Below are 25667 nucleotides of genomic sequence, written 5' to 3' on the forward strand. Positions count from 1 at the left end.
TTATTTCAGTCTTTTTTGGGTTGTATTTTTTAACGGTGCCCGCTGAACATGAAAGGTGCAGATAATAATTGAATTTTCTATAGAATAATGGAGGAGTGGCTCTGGAAATTTCCGGAAAAGTGTGCGGGTGAAAAGAGATTAGAGAGAAGTGTGTTCATAAAAGAATCAAGTTGGGGCGGAAAAGAAGGTGTATAAAGGTAGACTTTGTAGAAAATTGTTTTATTTTATTAAAATATTTAAACAGAATTTTTAAATTACTAAAAATAATTAAATCTGACCATGTGAGCTACGCAATTTTCTTTTACTATTTTTTCTGACCGCTCCGTTACGAAACACATTCACCATCATTTCCCGACTCACCAACTTACACATCCGAGTACATATTTGATCTGATGGGCGCCAAATTAAATAAAAAGCGAATGTGCTGAAAGGTGTAAAAACCGAGTAACTTTCAACGGTTGTACAAATGTGTACGTCTGGGTGGTGCACCTGACCACATGATGGCATTATAGTTGGGTGGTGGGGTGGTGCGGTGGCTCTGGATGGGGTGGTTGAACGATTTAGTCCGCTTCTCGCACTTTATGTGTCTGTAATTGAAAATTAAGCGCCTGTCATCGGGCCAAGGCAGAAAGTGTTTAGTATATAAAGCACTGAAAAATAAAGTATATGATTTTTTAAACTGTGTCTGGAAACTACATATCAGAATTATGGATTGTTAGGATTAATATTATGGGTTATTATTATTATAAAAAATAAAATAAATGATTTTTAAAACTAAATCTTGAAACTACATACCAGAATTATGGATTATTAGGATAAACCTATCTTTTCTTATTAATTTAAGTTAAATTATCCAAAACTGTTAAAACCAATGACTGTCTTAATAATATAATAAAGAAACAGGATCTTAGGACCTTTTTAAAAATATTTCTAAAAACTACATACCAGAATTATGGATTATTAGGATTATTATTATGGGTTATTATTATTACATTGAGTTGAATTACCGAAAATTCTTTAAGCTAATGACTATCTTAATAACAAAATATAGGTGTAGGATCTCAAAACCTTTTGAAGGGTATTTCGGAATTCAAATACCGTAGTTTAGTTATCTTGATATTTTGTTGCTTTGTGGTAAAAAAAGGTACATTTTCTCTCTGTGCACCTGTGTTGCAATGAGCAACTAAGCTGCAAGAAAGAGATGGTGTTAGAGTGAGAGAGATGTTGCCCGATATATAGAGCGTGTCTTACGGACACACATTTTCAGACACGGATATACCCGGATAGGTGAATCGCATTTCGATTTGCTCCCTGCGATGGGCAATTGCCAGCTAACCATGCCGTGCACTCAAATCCCCCGATGTGTCTGTATTTCTCGTGTTTTCCTGTGGTTCCTGCCATGTGCGGTTAATTTGTTTCAAATCAGCTTGGCGGAGAAGGATGTCGTGGGTCCTGCGTCCTCGCCATGTGGGTAAATGATTTCACCACTCCACGAGGATATAAACCAATTAACTTGTGGCATGATCTGTCAACCAGAATGAGTAATTGGTTATGCAATCCAGGGTATTTGAAATTAGAAATCGAAATTGGGTAAATAGTGATGTATTTAGGTGGTGCAATAAAAATGTCACATAAATAATATTGTAGATTGTCTAACTAAAATCCTGTATTGTTTTATTTTTTCTAGGATTTGTAATTAATAGGCTAAAGGATTTTTGTCAAAATAAGTATTATGCTAAGAATGGAGGATAACTTTATTATTAAATGGTCTTAGTTACCTACTGTTAAAATAATGTATTTCACATTCCCCATATCCTTTTAAAACCCTTCTTTCTTGCCAATTCGTGCAAATTGAAAGCTTCCGTTAGTGAAACATTCATAAATCATAATGCCTAGAATGGAAATCCCTCGCTGAAAATTTGCACTTGCTGAAAGCCAATTGTTTTCCCATTTTTTTTTCGCGTTTTCCTCGAAAGAAAGACTTGGAAAAGCGGAAAACAAAGGAGAGCCGAAGGGAAAACAATGGAAGCAGAACTTACTAACCCAATTTAACTCCCATGTATATAAATACGACAATAGCAACAAGCGTTATAAACAACGAGTGGGGGAGAAACCACAGTAGTTGCAACAAAAATTCTAGAAACCACTACAACAACTGAGCACGCGATGCCGACATAAAATATGAACGGGCAAAAGGCGCAAATAAAAGACGAAAGCGACTAAAATTACGGAAATACCCGGCCGGGAAAAGTTGCAGGGGAAAAATCGAGGAAAAGCGCCTCCAAGTCACCGCAGTTGCTAACAAAATGCAAGCACATAAATGCGGTCGCTGAGTGGCGTTCGTTTTCCTTTGTCGAGGTTACGAACGGGGTTTTCCCCCAAAAATAGAAAAACGGAGAGTCCGCACAAAATGTGCAAGAAGTTCGGGGGCTTTCGTCCTGAAAGAAGGGATTATTTTGATGTGGGTACTAAGCCTTAATTATATCAGTTTGTGTTTTTAATTAAAAGTAAGTATAGAAGCGTGGCACGGAGCGATCAGTTATTTTTAAAGTGAATATTAAATTTGACAGGGCCTTTCAAGGTTAATAAGATATAGAAATAAGAATCAGATATATCTGCTATCACTTATTTGAAAAATTAGTTTGGAAATGCTAGAATAGGATTGTAATAACCTAAAATTTCTATGATAGTTACATTTTTATTAACTAAGGCGGTTGCGATCTGAAATTATTTAAAATTCCAATATAGTATTGCATACTTTTAGACGCCTTTATAAGAGATTTCAAAATCCCAAAGACTTAGAACTATAATAACTTCTGTGATTTATGTGCTTTCATTTTTTCTAGATTGTTCTATAACAGTTAACTTACTATTGTTAGTCAATTGTTAAGTTAGTCGGTATATAAGTATGCCTCTTTGGACTTCCGAATTCAAATATTTTATTGCATACTTTTAGACACCTTTAAGACAGATATTCAAATCCCAATGATTTAGCTAAGAACTGCAATAAGTTGTGCAATTTATACGCCTCCATTTTCTCTACCTGTTTCTTAAGTATACTTCTGGGTCTTAGCAGAACATCCATTGTTTTAAATGCCTTGTAAGCGACAGGTAAATGAATTTCGCCACTGGGAGTCGAGATTGTCTCTGCCAGACTTTCGCTAGGAATTCCGGTATAAATATTATGCTCGGTGAATGCTTCTCACCAGTTGCGCCATAAAACACTCAGAGGTGGCAGAATAAGATGGACAGTGTGCGGGGAGGGGGTTAAAGGGGGCATGTTGGGGACCCAAGACAAACTAAGGGTTAGGCCACAGGCGTCCGTTTTAATGCTCATTATAATTATGTGTGCTTGTGTGCGTGGCACACGGCGCTTTTATGGCTTCCACCCCTGAAAAAACACGAGAAAAATCAGCACAAAAACAAGCTCGCTTAATGACTTGCACGCCAGGTGGCGCTTGTGTAGCACATCACAATTCATACGCCACGTTGGCCGCCACAACAAATGTTTATAAATTATGTGTTTGTGTGTGTGCCGAGGTGTGTTGTGTGTAAAAGCTCCATACACCTCAGGTGCTGTCACTACCTGGTTGCAGTGCATTTAATAGACTGGGCCTGCAAATTATACGACAAAATGTGTGTATGATGGAACCATAAAAAAATGTAGCACAATTCGAGGTTAGTCAACTCTGCGTGGAGTTCAGAGCGATTTAGCTGGTGACATCACCGCAAATGAATGCTTAATTTGATTGTCCTTGGAAGGGAAATAGGTGGAAAGGAACTCGGAAAAAATCATATATTGTTAAAAGAAATATTAAAAATAAATATAAATAATATAAAATGAAATATAATGGTACTTATGGATAAAGTATGTAGAAGACCATCCACATAAGTTTGTATATACAATTTTAAGAGCTGCAACTTTTTTATAGTTTAATTGATGAACGACATTTATCGAGTACATGATAATTCAGCATTAGTTTTATACATTGAATTTGGTACATTTTGATTGATGATATTATATTAAATAAAATGGTGCATGTGGATAAAATATGTAGAAGACCATCCATATAAATTGAATTTACAATTATAAGAGCTGCAATTATTTATAGTTTATATGATAAAGAACTTTTATCGAATATATTATGATTCAGATTTAATTTTTTACATTAATTTTTGTCAATTTTGATTGATGAATCTTAAAGTTTTCATCGCACTTGCAGCATAAAATATTATGTATAATTGGTAAATAAAATATTCCTGTACAATAAATATTCCAGAAAACAAATCCAAAGTTGTATGCATTTATTAAAAGTGTATGATTTTGCAACCCAATTTGAATGGCAAAAAGGTTTTATTTTTGTTTTATTTTTCTGTTTGGTTATGGTTTTGAGATTCCTTAACTAAAAGACTTTTGTTTAGTTTTATTATCATGTCTTCTTCGCAGAATACCTATTCAGCTAAAATCTGACATTTCCAGACGTCCTAAAAGATTTTAAGCCAGTCATTAAATATGTAGCATACTTTTGCGAGCGTCTCGCTCGACCTTCGTCCTTGTGTTCTTTTTTCCATCTCTATACCTTCCCTTCGCTTCATTCGAGCAGCATAATTGAAAAGGAGCAAGGCAGGATGTGGGAAAAGGAAGGACGAAAAGGACACAAGGAGGGGGACAAAGAGCAAACCAAAGCAAGGTAGAAAGATGAAAGGTTTACAAAGCGTTTGACTGCTGAGTTGCCAAATGTGTGAGTGTGTGTATCTGTGTGGGCACCAAGACCAGCGCACATCCTGCATCCTGTACTCAAACACAGACAGATATCCTTGCGACCTTCAGAGAACTATGCAAAGCAGATGCCAAGGGCTAAATAAAATGGAACGACAGAAAAAAAATATTTATAAAATTGAGATACAATTTTATTTAGAAAATGTTATTTATGCGCTGCAACATATGTAAAATAAATGTAAAATCACTGGCATAGCTTATTACCTTCGTTAAATCTAATAGCTTAACTTTCGGAACTTAAATGCAATTATCGTCGTTCAGATAACCGGGGATTATCCTTAGCCACAAAGTTGTTGGGTTGATCTGCGAACTCGAGCTTAGGTCAAAAGTCAGGCTGCATATTTATTTTCCCCACAAGCCAGATGCAATTGCATCTCTGGGAAAGTTTTCTCCACGAAAAGTTCAAAGTGAAAACTATGTGAACTGAATTTGCAATGCGGCAAACTAAGAAAGAAAATAGGGAAAAACATCAATATTTTTTGTCTAGCAGAATTTACCGTTTTCACTGCAGTCAAGTGGAAATTACAAAGTTGGAAAAACAGCGCATTGATGAAACAGCAAAAATAATTATTAACTATTTTTGTGAGCAGTTTTCCTCAGTTATCTGTAGAAAGTTTGGAGCTTTAGTTGTTGGTAAACAGCTTAAGGGATTATCGTATTTTTAAGATAAGTTTAAGCAAGCTCTTGTTCAAATTTGATTTAAAAAAATATTTAATTTTATTATCACAAATGTTTATAATTTATTTGGTAAGAAATTAAGAGTGATTTAAAAATATAAAAGATTTTAATTGTACTCTCATTTGAAATAAGTCCCCTTGTACTGATTGAGAACACTTTAAGTATTCCAAATTTATGGCTTGTAAGTCAAGAATGCTTTCAACCCATTTGCTTTGCAATCACTGGCCAATAATTCGTAAAAAATCCAGACGCCAAGGAGAAAGCAATTCGTTTGCAAGGCAAAAACTATTTCTCATTTGCATAATTTGCAGCCATCTTGCCACACTCCTTTGCCCAATCAAAATCATATGGAAATTGAAATCAAATTTCCAGAGCACTTGAGGGGATTCCCAGCAGACACGGCAAATGTCCATCTGCAATGAGTTGCTGTCACACTTTCCGCAACTTTTACTCTGGCTGTATGTTTTTTTTTTGCTGAGCCCTTCGCTTTGTGTCGGTGACAGTTTGAAAGGCTCAAATTGCAGTCGATAGTTGACCCAAATCCCCAACCCTTTAGGCCCCCATCCACGCCCACAAAAAAAAATCAAGCTGTCACGAATGGAGACGAAAAAGAAAAGTCAGACTGACACACACATTTTCAGAGAGTTTGGGGGAAAAGTGCGAGAAACCCAAGAGAAAACTGAATATACAAGATAGTTCTGGAGTTTTCCGGATGTGAAATGCAAGGGATTTGGAATAAATTCATATTTTTCACTTTTCTTTTGTAAATATTTCTAATATTTTCTAAAAAATAACCATTAAAACTACATTTTTGTATAAGGAAAACTTGGAATTTGCAATTTTTTTGCGAAAGTGAAAACTGGAATGTGACAGATATAATTTTTGTGCAACTCACTGCAACTTTTTGCCTTTCGTTTGTCATTCTGCGATGGTGCAGCGCATGTAACTGTCAAAGTTCGGGGCTACAGAAACTTGAGTAGCTACATCCAACATTCTGCCCCTTTCTCTCCGCCCATTTCACCCATTTCTCCCATATCTCTCATATCTTTCTCTTTCTGTTTCTCTGATGACAGACAACTGCGGGCCCTTATGTGACATTGTTTACCTTTGCCAACACCCAGAAAAAAAACAACGAAAATGATTTACGATTTGAGTTTTGCGCGCCGGGAAAACATTGTCATTTTATTTTGGCACTAGACAAGGCTAACGAGTACTGGGAAAAATAGCAAAACGTAAACCCAAAATGCAGCGAAAGCAGCTACGTAGAGCTTAGGCGAAAACGTGACCACGTGGCGTATGAGTAACGAGTTATGAGATGGCTAAAATTGTCAAAACGGGATAATATATGAGTGCGAAAATATGTAACCCAAATGTATGGAAAAAATAAGATAAATAATACCCTCAAAAAGTAGAAAATATAAGAAGAGGTAATATTTTAATTTAGGATTTCTTAAAAAAAACGAAAAAGTATTTATATTACTTTTCAAGGATTCGCCTTTCCTTTGGTAATGTTCATAAGGATTTTTTGTAGATATTTTTTAAATTTTTAAAAAAATGTTATATGTTTTGGTTTAAATTTTTATATTTATAATACAAATTTATAATACACATATTCTCTTTTCCAATAGGATCATTTAAAGGTTTTTTTTATATATTTGCTAGGACATTAAACAAATTTTATACGTTTTGTTTAGTTTCCACCTCTAAGAAAGCAAAAATTATGACTGCCGACGCCCTTTAGACCACCAAAAGAAACCCGAGTGGGTAGTTAGAATCTTGTTTACACAACATAGTCAACATTTCCAGCTACAAAACCGCAGCCGGGCCACATGTGTGTGCGATGTCCGTAAATGCATTACGACACTTTCTGGCAACCGCAGAGAACTAAAACTGAACAATGACGCAAACAGTTTCAGACTGGCCCAAATGCACCCCGACCAATGGTAGAATAACTAACGGAACAACAATGACAATAAACAGAACCACAAAATGTTCATCAGCTTCATTATTGTCAACGATTCTTTCGCAAAATGCCATTTACAATTGCACAGAAAATTTTCACATTTTTTGCCGCATTCTATGTGTAATTATGTAAAAGGGGAGAGTTCCAATACCTGCAGGCATAATGAAATACATGGCCATAAAGGGGGATTAAATAATAATGCGGTCAAATGAGTTGGGATTTAATTGAAAATTGAACGGGACGAGAAATACAAAGGAAATATTTAATACTGCTGAAATTAGAAAATAAACTGATATTCATCTAATAATATTAGTAAATTTTTAATTTTCATGTCCTTTGGATTTTTTTAAAAATGATAAAAGAGTAATTTGTTTTCATAGGCTTTAAAGTAGAATTTACAATGATAAAGTAAATGGAACAGTAAATATTTGAACTAAATACAAAAACATTAGGTTCAATACAAAACATAGCAAATTGCGTGATTTGGTCTGAATATATTTAATTAAGGTACAAAATAAAAGTTTTGATGTTAGTCATACTTACTTAAAATATTTTACGTTATTAGAAGCAATAATTTTATATCAAATTCAAAATCTAAAATCTTTAAATAAAATATTTTCATATTTAAAGTAAATAAAAACGGCAATATCTTCAAATATTTAAATTGAATGTGAAATAGTGGATACAACAACGTTTTTTTTAACAGCGTAAACGAGTTGATATAGTCATTTAAAAAATTTAAAATCTAAAATAATTAATCAATTGAGTGGATAGATGCAGTAATAATTAATTGCCACCTAGTGAAATTTCTTCCAACCTTGATTGATCTGTCGTGGGTTTGGTTACCATCTCATATGATTGCAATTCCATTAACCGAAGAGGTTCTTCTTGGGCTTCTCCACAACCCCCATCGTCCATTGACCACAACAAATTGCGCATACGCCGTGTTGCACCTGCCTAACAGCGGCAGAGGCAACAGTCCGATAATATTTCTCATCTTATTCAGAATGCATAGAAGTGGCAGCCGAAGTGGGTGGAAGGTAGCGGAAACAACATGCTTTCAAATCAATCGCAAATGCAATTTACAAAATTGATTGGGGACGAAAATGGAGGCACGAATGCAGCGGGAAATGTTGATGAAGATGCCAGAAATGGATGCACCATCCATCGAAAGGCCGTGGGGCATAACAACTCGTGCTGCAGCAAGCGATTTACATTTTAAATTTGCGTTGCCCCAAAAAGTTGCAATGCCAGGGTAAACGAAGAGATACATAGTATATTCGTAGTAGAACCCGAGTTGCACACACTTGATAAATGTCGTCGTCTTCGGATTGTCCTTACTTTCGGTCTGTTTTCTGTTCTGGTTCTGGTTCCCTAGAGCATAATAAATTATGCCCAAATGCTTGTTACATACCAAATAGAAGCATATTTCTTCAACCATTTCGGTGGCTCCTTTCGGGCTGAAAATGTTGCAGAGAAACGTATTGGAATGGTGTGCACTTAGGCTAAGTTAACTTGTCTACTTGAAAAAAGTGCAGAAAATACGGATAACATTAAATAAATTACCATTTTTCAGAGAGGACAATTTCTAAATTGTTTACAAATTGGAAGTTATAAAATTACTTCTTAAGAAATCAATTTAAAGGAATTATAATATATTTATAAATATTTTCTTTTTCAACTTAAACTAAAGCCTTTCACATTTTCTTTCATTTTATTTATTGTCCTTGGACTACTTGAATGTCCTTACAGTTCCATCTATAGTCTGATCCTGTCCTAATCCTCTTACCGGAATTTTGCCTCTAAAGTCTTCTAAATTTTAAGCAGCTTAGCCACATGTGATTCTCCTCAGAGGCACATTAATTAGAGCTTCATAGCGTCAAAACTTAATTACAACATTAAATAAATCGTAAACTCTTGGGCAAGCACAAAATGAAAATTCCTTTACAGCAATCGTAGGAAACAAGTTAACTCAACACTTGAGAGGTTTTCCGTTCTCTGAGCAGTCTTTACACAATACAAATTAAAATGGAAAACTGCGGGCTTTTCTACTTACCTTATTTTCTTTGTTTTGACCTTTGCACAGGCTAAGAGTTTCTGTTCCCTGGGGTCTTTTTAATCAAGGCCTGGCAGTATGCTATATATCTTTTTGTTCAACTCGGCCGATTTGCAACTTTAAATCAAGGTAATTTCTTTTCTCTGGGCTCTCAGCATGAGCTCTGTGACTTAACTGCTGCCACTTAAAACTAGTCAAGATGCACATAAATTTGATCCAAGTTCCGGATACAGAAGGACAACGTCTAGTGTGAAATATATATGGCTGGACGGGAACATTAATTGTCTGGCTGACAGTGGAGAAACGAGAATAGGTCTATAAAAATGATTTAATTTTACAGGCTTCTAGGGAAAAAAAAATTCGGTATGGTTGAAAAAAATCATAAACAATTCCCAGCGTGTGTCACACATTGCCAGAGATATTAAAAATGTTATTTCGCCGAGACTTTTTCGGCGATTTATTGACACAGCCAGCTGCCGCAGCGCATTAAAGTATGCTGCGAAAATTGCCTGCAGATGCGCAATGTTTCTTTTCGGTCGGATTGCCTCTTTTTTATTGCTCGGCAAAGTATGCAAAGTACATTGGACCGAGTTTTCCCATCTAATTGCAAATATTTGCCACTCCTGGCCTTCTATTTTCCTTGTATCCTTGTTGCTGCAGTCCTTGTAGTTTGCTATTCCTGCACGAGATAAACCGCTTAGTACTCCTGATGGGATACGAGCTAATGGCTTGTGAAAATGTTTTTTCTATCTGACGTTGTAAAATAACCAGGGAGAAGGCAACTTGATTTCCACTAAGTTGATTGAGCTGCTCGAATTTGGGTGGTATGTAGGTGGATGGTTGAAAGTCATTAGGGTGGTCTGTCTGTCTAAAAAGGGGGAGGGGACTTAGCCTTTAGGGAAGCCACACATGTGGGCTGGAGTTTAAATTTCTTTAGGATGTAGAAAATATTTTCGGAATATTTACATTTCTAATGGATTGTACAAAGAGTTATAAAGTGTTTGCTTAAGAAGTTATGACTAGTCATTTAGGTCTTCGATTGAATAAAGAATATTCTTATTAAATGTAAGCACTCAGAAAATTTCATTTTGCTTAACAGAAATGTTTATGGGTCTTAACTTATAATAAAAGATTAACTTTGCTTTGCATATTTTATTAAGAAGATTTTCTGTTGTTATTTAAAATACAGACCTATGATAATAGGGCAGGCCTTACATTATTCATTGCATATTTATTCAAGAACTGCCTATTTGCTTTCTCAATGTTCTCTGGGTTCTCCTGATTTCTGATATGCATATCAAATGAAAACACAACCAAGGCTGTTCAGAAAATACTTTCCTTCCAATCGATTGGGAAGCGGGTAAATCATTCAATCAATGTTAAACCATTTCAGCATTATTTTTCCCTTTTCTTGGGGGCTCTTCACTTTGCCTTTTCATAGCCTCGACAATCGCTATTGATTGAAGGGTGGACTGGGAGGGGTTCCTAAGTTGGCAATGCAAATTATTCATGCATAAGTTCAGAATACACCCACGATTCTGTGGGGTTTTTATGCACCACTCGTAGGAAATGTGCCCCCTTTCGCTAGACGCTATTAATATCGATAAAAAAATGAAGTTTTATGGCGGGTAAGTGGGGCGGTTCGGTTGGCTTTATATTATAATTCTTCCAGGGAAATCGATAAATTTTTATTCGGTTCCGTTCCGCTCTTCCGCTTTTCCGCCGACTTGTCATGGCTACCAGGACATGCGTTTGCGCTTAACCCACATGCAGCTGGTGGTGCGGTGGTTTCGATGGGTTCGGTGGTGGTGGTGGTCTTGCTACTCGATATGGTGGTGGCAGGTCTACTACATTCCACCCCCGATTACCCGGATTCCTCGATTTTTAGTACCGGCATTCAGTCGACTACTGTCGCTTTGCTGTGACAGTATTTATTTGTGTTTCAACCGATGCGGGTCCTTTTTTTTGTCCTCATATCCTTTTATCCTCGCGAGTAAAAACACACACAATGTTGTGACAAATATTTGCTGCATCGAGTCGATTGATACTCAATTTTTCCTGTGTAATAATAATGTAATGCAAGACAGTTTCCTAAAAGGTTTTAAAAGGATATCGAGAGTGTAAAAGTTCCATAGAAATTATTTGAAAGAACTTTTCTCGAAAGAATTACTTAAGGTAATGGATATTAAGAATACCTTTAAGGAAAATATAAAATTTTATGAAATACATAACATATATAATAAATAATTGGAAAAGTATTAGTTTATTTTGCAAAAGTAGTATGGTAAAAAAAATTCTTGAGAAGACTATTGTAATTTTAATTTCCGGTTAAATTTGTAATATTCTGTTTCTAGAATTCTCAAGAAACTTGGTACCGAAAACCTAATTTAATTTATTTAACATTTGAAAGTAGTAAAGTATTGATAGAATCCGTTTTAAATTATAGGCAGTAATAATAAAAGCGAAATATTTGAAGGGGAAAAAAAGAACTTCCCGCACAATTCGCAATTAAAAGCTTTCGCTTGAATTGCTGGTCAAGTAAGCCCCATAACTCAGAGGTTAATCGGAAATGTTTTCTTCATTATCCTGCACACGAAGGCCCCAAGGACACAGCTCATATTGCACTGCCAAAAGGCCATTATGCAAATTCCCCGGGCGCGGTTATCGATAACATTTAATTTCCCAGAAGCAGCTGCTCCCGCTATCGTGCCATATTCGAATAATTATGGCCACATATGGCCAAGTCGCCTGAGTAAGGAGCAGTTTTCGGGGGGTCCTCTACCTTTTTTTTTTGGGCCGGAAACTTTTGTGCATTTTGCACTTGATAACAATCGCTTTTCGGTTGGGGTTTTCGTTCGCAAACTTTCACGCGAAAAAGTTCAAGGACAGTGAATGGGGCAGCCACATTGTAGATTTTATATCCCCACATCCCTTTCCACAAAATCACAAAAGTTCGAGACGCAGGCGGCGCTTGTTTAACTTGTCTGTTGAAATTGCATTTTCGATTAAGTCGGCCTGTGTAAACTGCCATCGAGTGCATTTCATATTGTGTGGCATGCAGCAAATTTGGCCTTAGCAGTTCCCGAAAATGAAAAAATAGAACAGATCGGAAGATGAAGATGTGGAAACTTTGCCCTGTCAGTCTAAGCGTTCCCAAAGTTGGCGGTCGGATATTGTTTGGCAAGCGTTTAGCACATTAAACCAACTTTCCATGCTGATGGTGTCGATGATATGGAGCGTGATAAATTGAAATGTTTAAAGTTCTTTCCCATATAATAACGATTCACTCTTTAGCGCGATGAACTTTATTTTACAAAATTATAATCAAATATAAAAATTCTAAAGGATACCTTTAGTAAATGTATATTTTTTAGAGATGCTTTATTTTGTAGATACTTTGTAGATTTTAAAGTTACCTTTTAACAATCAAGTAAGAGAATTTACTAAGTGTTATTCCGATAACAAAATAATAAACTACAAGTTTACAAGGCCTCTATGTACTTCCAGTTTTAGGCTTTAGGAGTCCTTTGGATCGTAAATAGCGCACAATAAATGGTGTTGTACCCAATGTGATGCTTATTCTGGCTGGAGCAAAGATTTTGTGAACGGCGAAGGCCACGACAAAGGTGCTTCCTGTGGCCACTTTTTCGGCAACCGCCGATGATCCTATTCCAAGGAACTCCAGTATGGGCATCAGGTTGATTCCACTGGACACGAGTAGATAAAAACCTCCAAGGGAAATCACGGATATTACCACGTGAAAGACCACAATGGTGGCTCCATATTCCTTGAAAGCCCGCTTCAGTTGCTCCCTTTTACTCAGTTTGACAGTAGCTGCGGTTTGTGTGGATGCCGATTCGGTACTATAGCTTCCTATAAATGATCCTCCTTGGGTCATCCAATCCATGTTTTGAGAGGTAATCTTATAGTCCTGTGATCTCTTAATAGGGATAGTTTTTGTAGCCACAGAGACGGAGTTTCTCATCAAGAATCCCCTTTTGAACATTTGACCAGCTGACATCTTCTTTAGGTTATATAGACCCAAAGGTAAACGGGCTCTTAGAAGCACACATGCCTTTCCCGATTCTAGGATCATTTTTCTCAGATTAAGGACAAACTTATAGAGGGTGTTATATGTTGTAAGTTTATATCCTTAAAGTTTTATTTGTGCTCCGAAAAAATAAACAATTCTAAAATGACATAAAAACGAAGGACTTCATGTAAACGAGTATTTAAAATATTTTATAGAACTCGATATAAACTGTATATTTATTCATTGGGTTTATTTAGTTATGGTTATTATATAAATCTAAATAGAAATTCTTTTGTGTAGTGTAAAGGAATAATTTTATGTTAATTTAATTTAATTAAATAAATTTTTGCTGTTCTTAAAGCTAAATGGAATTTATATGGCTTTCCTTAAAAAAGAATGACAAGCAGAAAATTAAGGGTAATCCTGTGATTAAAATGTAGAGCCTCGTAAAAGATACCATTTCTTCAGCACCTTACTTATCTATTGCATAACACAAAGTTTTACCCCCTTTTTTCTTCGTGGACGTGCATAATTAGCTGGCTGTGTGATAATGTCCCCTTTTAAGCTATAAATTCATTATGGCTGTGACACCCCTGCGCTTTTCACCCTGCCTTAAGCTATAAGTTCAGCGATACCATAAAGCTTTTCCAGAAAGTCGTTGCTCCTTTTTTCCTGATTTGATTAAACTGCAATTAGCTGTGAGGGGTGGAAAATGGTTTAAATATATACTCCCCCAAAAAGACGTCTCCAGAAATTTCGGTGACATCAGCAAAAGCATAAAGGGTATTTGGGGGAGTATCAACCCTGTTTTTGATTCTGCTTTAAAGTGCGTTGAACTGGTGCCAAGTGGAAACGCCCCACTGAACTACTTTGCACCATATTGGGCACTGCCAAAATGTCTGAGCACGTGCAGGCCGCGGATTGCTAAATGGATCTATGTGGCGCCAAAGCGACAGGAAAGTTTACACCCAAAAAAATGTCCTGTAAATTCGTTAAAATCCCTGGATAAAGGTATAAATAAGAATTTGAAATCAAAAATATTTAAGTGTTCAAAAGGGCTTTTAAATGGTGTTTGAAAGTATGCTACAATAAATTCATTCATAAAGAAAACTGTCATCAACGCCTTGCATACTTTTAGACACTTTAAATAACATTTACAGGTTATTTTAAAAACCTTGGAACTTAGAATTTTAAATTAAATATTATTCAAAACTCTATTAATATTTAGGGTAACTTTAAAACAGTTAAGTTTTTTAAAACTTCTATCAAGTTTTTGAAACCAACCTCTTTTTTATGGTGTACTATACCGAGGTCATGGGAAAATCGTGGTAATGGGGAAACAAGCGTACTGGGAGAACACCATCTGGAGTAATTTGTGTGCAGAGCGCATCTTTTCTGACTTTTGAACTTAATTACATGCTCCGTGTTTTCGTTTTCGATTTCAGGATCCTTCTACGACGCGGATTCCCCGCCTGGATGGCGTCTCGCGGCTTCCGAAGCCAAGTAGTTTTGGCCTGGCCAGCAGCAGTTGCGGTAGCACCACCAACAAAGCCACCACCAACAGCATTATAACCACCACCAATACCACCACCACTACGCAGCACATTCGACCACCGACGAGTGCTCCCAGGGCCACCCAGATTTTTCGAACACCCAGTGTTCCTTCAAAGCCGCGTCCTACCAGCTCATATGCCCCATCCTCAACTGCTCTGCGGGATCTGGGCAGTAGTCTGAAGAAGAGCGCCAGCGGGGAGCGGATAAACAATGCAGTGAGTCTGCTCAGCAAAAGGACCACCACCGTCCTGAAAAAGTACTTCAGTCCCAAGGCATCCGTCACATCCGAGATGACGAGCTCACTGCCAGTAACTCCACTTCCCGTGGGCAAACGTGGAATGATGGCCAACGATCAGTTGACCAGCAGTACCCCAATGCCCCTCTTGAGGTCCGAGACCTTTGTCTGCGAGGATGAGGAGCAATCAGATCGTATCACACTGGAGAACACTCGGTTGTCCACTTTCGGACGAACCATGGATCTCGATTCCCCGAATGACACCAAGGTACTGGTCAAAGGATCACCCTCGACAGATAGCACTCAGATAATGAGACCCACACAGAGCACACCGAAAACGATCTTGAGAACTTTCTGCTCCATGGATACCACTCACGAGATGACAGTCAGTACGAAAAATAATGCAACACACACTGTAAACTCTTCGATAATAATGGGTAGAACAATGTCAGTTGTTCCGGCTAAGGATAGTACCAGAACTATATCTGAAAACCATACCAAAGTAGGAGATATCACCAAAACTATAAAGGGAGTTGGTAATATCACCCAAACTTTAGAAGGAGTTGGAAATATCACCAAAACTTTAGAGGGAGCTGGAAATCTCACTAGTTCAGTTGATAAAGAAGTTAGTATTAGTAAAACGTTCGAGATAGCAGCGAATTGCACTCAGACCTATAAAAGAGGCGTAAATCTCACCAAAACTATAGACGATAAAACTGGAGATGTCTCTAGGATAATGGAAAAGGCAAGAAATACCACAAAAATCATAGAGGGTGGACAAAATGTAACGAAAACTATGGATGCTGGATTTAATCTTACGAAATCTATCGATAGAGGAACTTTGGCTACTCGCGGAGCTAATCTAAGCAAATCCATTATCAACGAACCAGGTGACTATACAAAGGTAATCCACCAAGGAGCCAATTTAACCCTAAGCATGGATCAGTTGCCCCTGCTGGAACATATATCCATGCCCTCTGGCTTGGATGTACTGAGTTCCAGGGGTTCTAGTAATGTCGAGAACATGGACCAGGAAACGGACGACACGCTGGACGTGACGTTGGTCAGTTTGGCACGGGATAAGACCAACATGAAGCTGCCATTGAACTCCACGCTGAACACCGAAAGATTGCTGGATCTTAGTGGTCTCCAATCGCCGAGGCACATACAGCTTTTGAATCTTACCCAGGAGTTGGAGAGAGGAACTCCCAGTAGGGGGCATCTTCAGGCCGGAAGGAGGTCCATTCCCCAGCACTCGCTACTGTGCCTCTCCCCCCAGTCGGCCACCACCACGCCCCACGGGATGCGGATGATGGGACATGCCACCCCGCAGCCAGTTCATCTACTATCTCCTCTTTTAAAACAGGCCCAGAGTGCTCTGGTTTTGCCCACTCGAACGCCGGATGGCGACATCACCATGGATGGCAATGGAGCTATGGATACCACCCTGACCTCCACTTCGGGTCGAGCAAGAACGCGCTATAGCTTCGGCCTGGATTTGCCGGATACCACGCTGGACTGCTCCATCGAACTGGTGGACAACTCGTTCTCCTCCTCCACCCAACTGCAGCAGCTGCAGCAGCAGATCCTGAAAAAACAGAGCTCTTTTGATCTGGACGAGAGTCTGGGGATTCTGACGCCCGATCAGATGAAGGACTTCCTGGACTCACCGCACAACAATCTAATGCACAACCTGGAGTTGATTAGGATGCATCATCCGAATCTGATGCAATTGCGAATGGAGCAGACACCATCGCCGGAGGAACTTCCGCTGGATCCCATCGAAATTAAGACGGAGATTGTGAAGCAGGTGGAGGCGTCGCAGGCATCGAACCAGGTGAACACCTCGCAGCACTCGAAGCTGAGCAACAGCTTCATTACCAGCGTGACCAGTGTGACCAGCTTGGATACGGGTTACCAGGGCGATGGTGAGATGTCGCGACCCGCTTCCCGGGGCGCCTGTGACCACTCGCCGAGCAATGGACCCCATTTGGGCCGGGTGAGCCGACAGCCCAGCTTCCCGCCACCGAATCCAGCGCCCCTTAGGCGTCAGGATCCCATGACGGACTCGGACTTCTTCACCGAATCGGATGCCGATGATGTTCTGCATCGCGGCGATCGGCGGGCCCAGGTGATCGATGGCCAGTTGTATGGCCCTGATATGATGCAGCCCAGCGCCTCGGTGCCCCAAATGGAGGACTCCTGCATGGAGTCGTCGGGCATTTTCACGGACGTGGAGAACCGCTGTGATGAAGAGATGAGGCAGCCGGAACTGGAGGTGGATGTCGATGTGGACATGTCGCCGGATGATTCCTCGCAGACCATGCGAAAGGGTGAGAAGTCTTTTATAAGTTATTTAATTTGATTCGATACCATTTTTAATATGGCTGATATATCTATTTACCCCAGAAAGTCACAAATATATTTGTAGTTTTGGATATGTCCAATATTAACTGCGATTTATAATTTATTTTAATAAATGTTTGTATAAGGTTTTTGAAGTTTCATATTAAAGGTAATAATTTTTATAGAGATTCGATAGAAAATATATTTTTTAAACACCGATTACATTTAATCATTCAGTAGTATTCGGTATTTCACAAACATTTCATTTTATATTTTATGTTAAATTTTCAAGGAGTCTTAGAAAATTGGTTACTTGTTTAAGAATGTAAGACTATTCCGTTAAACGAAATTTTGATAAGGGAATGAAAGAGATATTGTTATATTTATTTATAATACTTATAACATAAGAAATCGTTTCCTAACTATCAGAGTTCCCAGCGATTTATACTTGCATTTTCTATAAAACCATAATAGGATTAAAGATATTATTAATTACGATATTATACAAAAACGTTTCAATGAAACTCGGATCTTAAGAAACGATATCACATATAATACGACGTCTATTTATAAGATATGATATGGATTGAGTATGATATTCTATACGATGCTTATGCCGTCTCTCTCCCGCCCTCCCTAGGTCAAGGTCAGCCCACCCCCACCCCCGCTCAGAATCAGCAGCAGCAGAATCAGCTGGCCCCCCAGCAGCGCCCCCCCAGCAGCTGTCTCTCTTCCTCATCGGCCAACACGACGCTCTCGCTCTCGCTCTCCAACCGCACCTCCTACTGCAGCGTCGACGGCGGCAGCGCCCGAAGTTTCTGCGGCGACGAAGCTTTCGCGGCGGTACGATCCACGGGTCTCTCAGTTCAGAAGAGCACCTCGCCGCGGCCGCACGCTTCGCTCTCGTCTCTCTGCACGGTGGAGAATTTCCGCGGCTCCGTCTCCTCGAACTCTTCGATCGCCTCTCCCAAGTCGTGTAAATCCACAAGTCACAAAATCTCAGGAGTTGGCAAATCGCGCGTTTTAAAATCGCCCAAAACACCGAAATCCCCCAAATCGCCGATAAATCGTAAGGCGCACACACCCAACAAATGGGATGCCGTGATGAATAAGATCGCCAGTAATAAGTCTCTGATCAAGACAAACTATAATGATGTAAAGTCGAAGGTGTCCAGCACAAGGATCATGACGCCGGCTTCCGGTTCGAGTCCTGTTTCCGGTTCCGTTTCGGGTTCGGGATCCGTTTCCGTTTCAAGTCGGCGCGGCAGTCCAAGTGTGAGTAGTAGTGCTAGTGCCCGGCGTTCGCCCTCGGCCACGCCCAAAGTGCCGCCCAAAATTCTGCTGGCCAAGCGATCCATGAGCAGTACCAGCAGCAGCAGCAGCTCCAAGGTCACTGCCACGCCCTCGCCGCCCCCACACGCGACCCCGCCAACACGGCAGCCACTGGATAAAGGCTCAGTTGGCGCGGGGTCAGTGGGTGGTGGTGGTGGTGCAGGTGGTATCCCCCATCGTGCGGGCAAGGCTCCCAAGTCGCCCACCTCACCCACCACGCCGACATCGCCGCCTGCCAAAAGACTACAATCGACCCTCGTTAGTCGGTAAGTGATCTTTGACTTTAGATTGTATTTGATTTATTTAGGATAATTTACACTTTAAGAATGATATAAGAATGTGATAAGAAGCTTAAACTTTTCAGTCTTAAATTTCAAGATAAGTTCAAAAGACATTTAAGTCTTTAAATACAGAAATTTATAGAACTGCGTAATTGCTTTGAAAGGGTTAGCTAATACTTTAAAAGTATTTTATTATAATCTCTTAGATCTTTCACATATTAACAAATGATTTTGAAACCAAGTGCTATTAAAATGTTTATAGACATATCTGAGATTTCATTAATAAATGCATGTTTACAAACCTTAACTTTATCGCTGTAAACATATAAGAAAATGTGGTTTAGGATTGTTTGGTTTTGTGTATTAATGTTGAAATGTGACTCAATTGATGTAATAAAATGTTTCCCATATTAACAAACGATTTTGAAACCAAGCGCTATTAAAAATATTTGGGACTTCATTACTGAATGCATTTTGACACCCTATAAATAATAATAAAATGTTTTTTAATTGTGGCCATTATTAAATTTCATATCTTTTCGATTTCCTATTCCATCATTTCCAAAGAAGGGCATTCGAAGCTCCTCACAGCCCAAACCATCTTTGTTAACTTTAAGCATATCTTTTGCACACTTTCTTATCGCCACCCCGAGAACATACCAAACTTATCAATCTCCTTATCACTATCACTTTATTTTGATAGCATTTTTGCGTTTGTTGGGTTGTTCCACATTTCGAATGCTTTTTTGATAGGGCAATCGAGGGGCCATTTACACACACCTGTCTCGTCCACAATTTTAATGAGTTCAGGGGCGTTTGACTTGTACAGCGTGTTGAGTAGATAACGATTGCACCCAGGTCTTTTAATAATTCATTAAGCATTTCGATTCACTTGGAAATTCAATGAGCTATAAGCGACGAATAAATAAATAATTGTGGAAAAATGAGGCGTGCTTATTATTGCCCATTTCTATCTGAACTTTCTCAAAAGGTGCAAATTTATTTGCTCCATCTTCGTTTGACGTCATTTGTCGGTGTGAGCAAACGAAAACCAAATTGACCTAGCACCGAATAAGCTTAATTAGATGGAAAATTAAACGAACTGCGTAGGAGGTAAACAAAACTAAGCCCTAATAAACATGAATTAATTGCCAATGAGAATGAGCGATTTATATACTTGGGTAGAGAAAGCTAAGTACTCGGGGGTACTTAATTTATTGGAACCGTGTCGTGTGTATTAAACATCATTTAAGCAGGGATAAGTTGAATGCGAAATATATATGTATCTATAGAGTGAACTACCCATACCAATTTCACAGCTTTTGCTGAGCTGTTTCCTCATGTGGACACAAATCGCTTGCGGCTGTTGAAATGATAATTTCGGTTCCCGAGGTGAATGCATTATACAAATTAAGACCAAAGTCACACAAACAAACGGTCGAGTATAATACCACTGAACTTTGACTTTTCAGCGGGAGGTTGTTGGGGTTTCCGAAAGCCAGACCCGCAAATTGTTCACAAAACCAAGAAGGCAGAACAAATTCCCATTTAAAATATATACCTAGAGGTTTTTGTTTTGTTTTGTTCGCAGTTCAGTTAACATGCAAAACATTTTCAATTACAAATTTTTCCGCAACTCAAAAGCGGGGAAAAAGCAAACAACAACCAGAAATTAACAAAGCCCAGCCAAAACTTGTCTCTAAAATTATCATCTTTCGTCTGTGGTATTGTTGTATTTTTATTTACATGACGAACGCCCATAAAAATTCATTAGATAAGAGATTTTCATCTTGGGTTAGACACGATTCGGGGAATTACAAGTACTTGTTAGTTACATGTTTCCTTTAACCGTGAGTTTTCTTCAATTTTAATCTGATGTCTATTAGTTGAACAAGCCAAAGCCGCAAGGCAATGATTGTACTTACAGTATATGGGGGTATAAACATACATATATCTATCATCTGAGCCGGCAATAACAAACCCAGTAATGTGAATGTATCTTGTAGTGTGTTTTTGTTTTTGTTTGACTTTTGATTTCGATTCCGATTCCGATGAGCGTGAGTGTGTGAAAAACGCCCAAGCTCAAGCTCAAATCGAGTTAATTTGAGTCAACTGGTATGCTAATATGTATAAGCGATATTGTGTGTGAATATACATACATCCAAGGTGTAAAAGTAGCTTTGGTTTTGTTCAAAATTGCATTTGTAGGCATGCAAAAATCACTGGGGGAATTACGTAAATTAATACATTTTTTACCAGCAATGAGAGAATTTTGTGATGATGAGAACATTAATGGAGTGGAATTTAAAACGTAGGTTTGCGCTTTAGTTATTTAAATGGAAGTTAAAAATGGATCTATCAATTGGCATAAACAATGAGTTAAATGCATTAGCTTGTTTAGTATTTGTTTTCATTAGGTCATTTTAGTATTGCTTATAGGCATTTATTAAAAAGTGATATCAACAATTTAATGAATATTAGATCATCATATTATTCACAGTCTGCCAGAGATTGTTTTTGTTTTTTAGGCATTAAACAAATGATTAGAAATAAGCTCCAAAATATAAACAAATTTTGTTTTTAATTTCTTGAATCATTTTACGCGTTGGAAAATAATTTACACTTTAAATAAACATGACTTCTCATATAAGAAGTCTTCACATTTTTTTTCAGTTGAAAGCAACAATAAACCCTTTCAAACTTTAATTTACAATCGAAATTTAGGTGCAAGCAAACACTTTTTGATTAAATAAAAGGAAAAATAACTCAAGACCATGAGAGTGAACACATGTTATCAGCCATCAAGAACAACGTGTAACTTGTAGATAAACAAAAAGCCAAAAGGTGGCCCAAAAAAACATCGTAAATTTCGACAAGGTCAACAAAATACCAGCAATTAAGCGGGCACACGAAAAATGTTCGTCTCCGGATATAAGAGAACTTTAAATTCGGCCACGTAAAATGCATATATTGTTTTAACGTCTAGAAATAGATGAGCGTTTCCTCTCGCTGGGATCAAAAATATGTGGTGAGGAGTGATGAAAGTTGGGAGGGGGTATCAAATTGGAAATCGAACATTATTCAGGGGTGAGACTTTGGCATAAAAACAATTTCTGCTGGGTAAGCGGATTCATTAACACGTACATGTGAAACTTTGTATCTTACTTATGCTTTTTTACCAGGCAGTTAAAGTTTTTATGTTGGAGATTCATAAAACATAAGTGTGATAAATTACAGAGAGAGAAAAATGGGATTTTATTTGGATGCTTATGGTGAATTTATATTTACTTAATGCATAATTAAATTTCTATCTTAAGAAACACTTAATCTTTGCTCAAATAAATATCTCAAAAATTCGTTTTAGCCATTATTTAGATTGCAATAAATTGCCCTGCAGCAATAAACTAGATTTCTCGCCGTGGATTCATTAACATCCATCAGATACAACTGTCTATGCTGTGTTTACGACTTTGACCTTTCGCAATGATATGGTAGTTTATCACTAATGACGTCGGCGATTGTCCGTATGCCTCTTCGATAAAATAGCCATAAATGTCATGGTGTTATTAATAAAAGTTGCCCATCGCACTCAATTGATTGCGACTGCCAGTGGCGTGGAAAATGCTAATAAAGTTGTTTCCATCTCGGGTAAAAGTCGGTTGCTCCGGGGGCTCAACTTTAATTCGCATTCGCAGCAACATAAATTCAGACAATCATTTAACCAGTCTTAAGCCTGGTGGCAAATATTGTGACAAGTGTCATGAGGGCTGTCAACACTCGAAGTTCGCGCCCATTTAACGCCCACAGAAATAAAAGCGCTTGCTGTTTTAATTAAAAATGCAACCAGTTCCCCATTTCGGCTAGTTTAAAGTTTAATTCATATTATGTAATCTTTTACCGGCAAGCGTAACAAGAAAAAATGTGTACACAAAAAAAAGGTAAACTTGTTATCCAAACAAAAAAATGGTTGGTAAGAAAAAAGAAAGAAAAAGGCCTTTTCATTTGTGTTTACCCTTTTAATAAACAATTTTTCTGCTTACATAGCTGGGTCATTCATAAATTCTTAATATGCTTAAAAAATAAATGTTTATAAATATTAAATTAGCTGCCTCTGGGCAGGCAAATAAAGATACAATTTTTGGCTGGACTTGGCGGCTAACAAATGTATGAATTTAAATATATTTGATACTCTTGAAAATCCAGTTTAATTTGAATCGATTCCACAATATTTGTGCGCTTTAATAAAACCAGTATTTTAATTGCTCAGATCGTTTAAACGATTCCGAGAACAATTTTTATTGCAGGTAATTGTTCATTCATCTGTTGGAGAACGGAAGTTTCACCATCAAATCAAGAGAAAATTTTACAAAAACCATTTCAATCTACAAAGAGCTGAAATATCCACCAAAAATAGCCACAGGGAAACGTTAAAAAACTCAATCAAACAGAGCATGAATTTTATTATGGTTTTTTTTAAATTCTTTCAGCCGAAAAATTTAAAAATGCAAATTATTTAGCACAGCATGAGATGGAACACACGTTTGTAGATTATTAACATATTATAAACTTATGTTGTTGCCAACCAACTACGTTCTTTATATACCCTTTTCAAGGCAAATATCAAAAGCCACGAGAACTCAAAGACCGAGTTAAATGTTAAATATTTGATGGACAACAAATGCTGTTAAAAGTTGAAACTCGCAAAGCTAATTTGGCTCCCAATTGTTCTGTGGCTTGGCCAAAATTAAATAAAACCCAAGGAGTTTCAAAGTGTCGAAACTTAACGAGAAACTAGTTGAGTAAATTTACAATTTACGTGTAAACTTATTCCTTTGCAAAAATTACCGAAAATGTGGTTGAGCTCTTGTTTGCCATTGCAATTTGTACAAGTGAAATACCGCATAAAAGTGTTGTTTGTTTCCCCCAAAACGGAAAAGTTGAGAAGCCCCATACCCATTTGGATAAATGCAAATGAGTTGGCCCTCAATCGGGTTTGAAATACAATATAATACCATATTTCTGCTGACCCTGAACTTGGCCAGAAAGTTGAGCTCAACAATCGAATCGGGGTCCAGCCAATTAGGCGACTTGTGAATATTTATGCGCTAATCAATGGTCGGTTCATATTTACGAGCGTTTCGGGCTAAATAATACATTTTTAAAAACCGGAGGGAGAACACCCGATTAGGGTCTTGTTGGGAAATTTATTGTTCGGTTGAGTTGTGAACCCCACGACCCGAGAAACTCCCCCTATGACCTTATCCTGAGTGACACTTTTTGGGTGTGAAATGTAGCTAAAATGTGTAAGAACAAGCTGGAAGACCATAAATCATTATTATACTGACAGGTTTCATATTTTGCTTGGGTGATTTTGGTATATTGAAATACTACAGCAGATTTAAAATAAATATTTTAAATATTTTATTAAAAATGATTTATGTAAATATTAAAAGTTAAATGTAATTGCCAATTAGTTAGCCAATTAGTTAAAATATTATTTAAGCAAGGCTGTATAAAAAAGTTCAAAACAAATATTATTTAATCGTTTAGTCAATTTATTTCAATCAACTTTATACATCATTCTCTGCCAATTTCGAGCTCCAAATGGTCTTATAAAACATGTCAAACAAATCGCTGAATCCCATTTTTATTTCGCCAGCTTAACAAATGGCAAAACTGATTGGGTTGACCCCAAAAATGTTAGAAATGTCTTGGGCTCCGAATTCTAATGGAACACAATAAATCATTCAGACACATTTACAATAAAGCGCTGTAACGAGTTTCATTGAAAAAGTGTGTAAAGCAAACGGTTAAGGTTTTTGTTTCGACTCGTGTTTTATTTTTTTTTTGTTATTCGAAAAGGTTTCCATTTCGATGAATCTAACCGAGGTCGCTCGGGGGTCTGTTTTAAATGAATTAAACAAGTTTTTTGCCTTGTGGCAGTTTTGGCCAATGGGTTTCGGGTCAGATCTAAAACTGTTGGCCAATAAAGCATTGAAAGATTGAAAGAAGAACACTCCCAATAACCGAAATTCCCACCAAAAAGGTTTCCCTCCAATGGGGCAAAGTCAATCGAGCGAAACGGAATCAAATGGTCAATCAAAATTAATGAAATTGCTGCATGCAAATCGCAGCTTTTGTTGCATTTTGACGTCAATTAAGCGCTTTTCATTCAGACTTCCATTCCATTGCATTTCCGATTTCCCCTTGGCCAGCTGGCCAACGCCTTTAGAATTTTTATTTACGCTCGTTTTTGATATTGCCAGCCGTACATTTTGCAATTTTCGCATTTGCATTAACAATTCATGCCAATCTCCCAGCTTCTATTTTCCCTGTTGGTTTTTCGCCTTGCCAGAGTAATTACGACTGGTGGGGAATTTACAATTTTACAAGTTTCGGCTTCTCCGTT

At 37.8% G+C, this 25667-nt stretch overlaps 2 protein-coding genes across 2 annotated transcripts in view; one reads left to right on the top strand and one right to left on the bottom strand.

The window, feature by feature from the left end:
- toc (toucan) overlaps positions 1-25667 on the top strand; it is a 90446-nt gene that overhangs the window by 6609 nt on the left and 58170 nt on the right. The window contains exons 2-3 of the mRNA XM_017082457.4: positions 14956-17632; positions 18286-19243. Of these exons, the coding sequence (XP_016937946.3) occupies positions 14956-17632; positions 18286-19243 (3635 nt within the window). The remainder of the gene's footprint in view (positions 1-14955; positions 17633-18285; positions 19244-25667) is intronic.
- On the bottom strand, positions 12892-13680 carry LOC108015932 (protein FAM210B, mitochondrial). The gene has a single exon (XM_017082515.3). It carries the CDS (start codon positions 13571-13573, stop codon positions 12971-12973), a length of 603 nt encoding a protein of 200 aa, XP_016938004.3. The 5' UTR covers positions 13574-13680; the 3' UTR covers positions 12892-12970.

This window comes from Drosophila suzukii, chromosome 2L (genome assembly GCF_043229965.1).
Source record: "Drosophila suzukii chromosome 2L, CBGP_Dsuzu_IsoJpt1.0, whole genome shotgun sequence".
NCBI classification, from domain to species: domain Eukaryota; kingdom Metazoa; phylum Arthropoda; class Insecta; order Diptera; family Drosophilidae; genus Drosophila; species Drosophila suzukii.

Coding starts and splice junctions, on each gene's coding strand:
- LOC108015932 (XM_017082515.3), bottom strand. CDS start 13,573: ATGATCCTAGAATCGGGAAAGGCATGTGTGCTTCTAAGAGCCCGTTTA.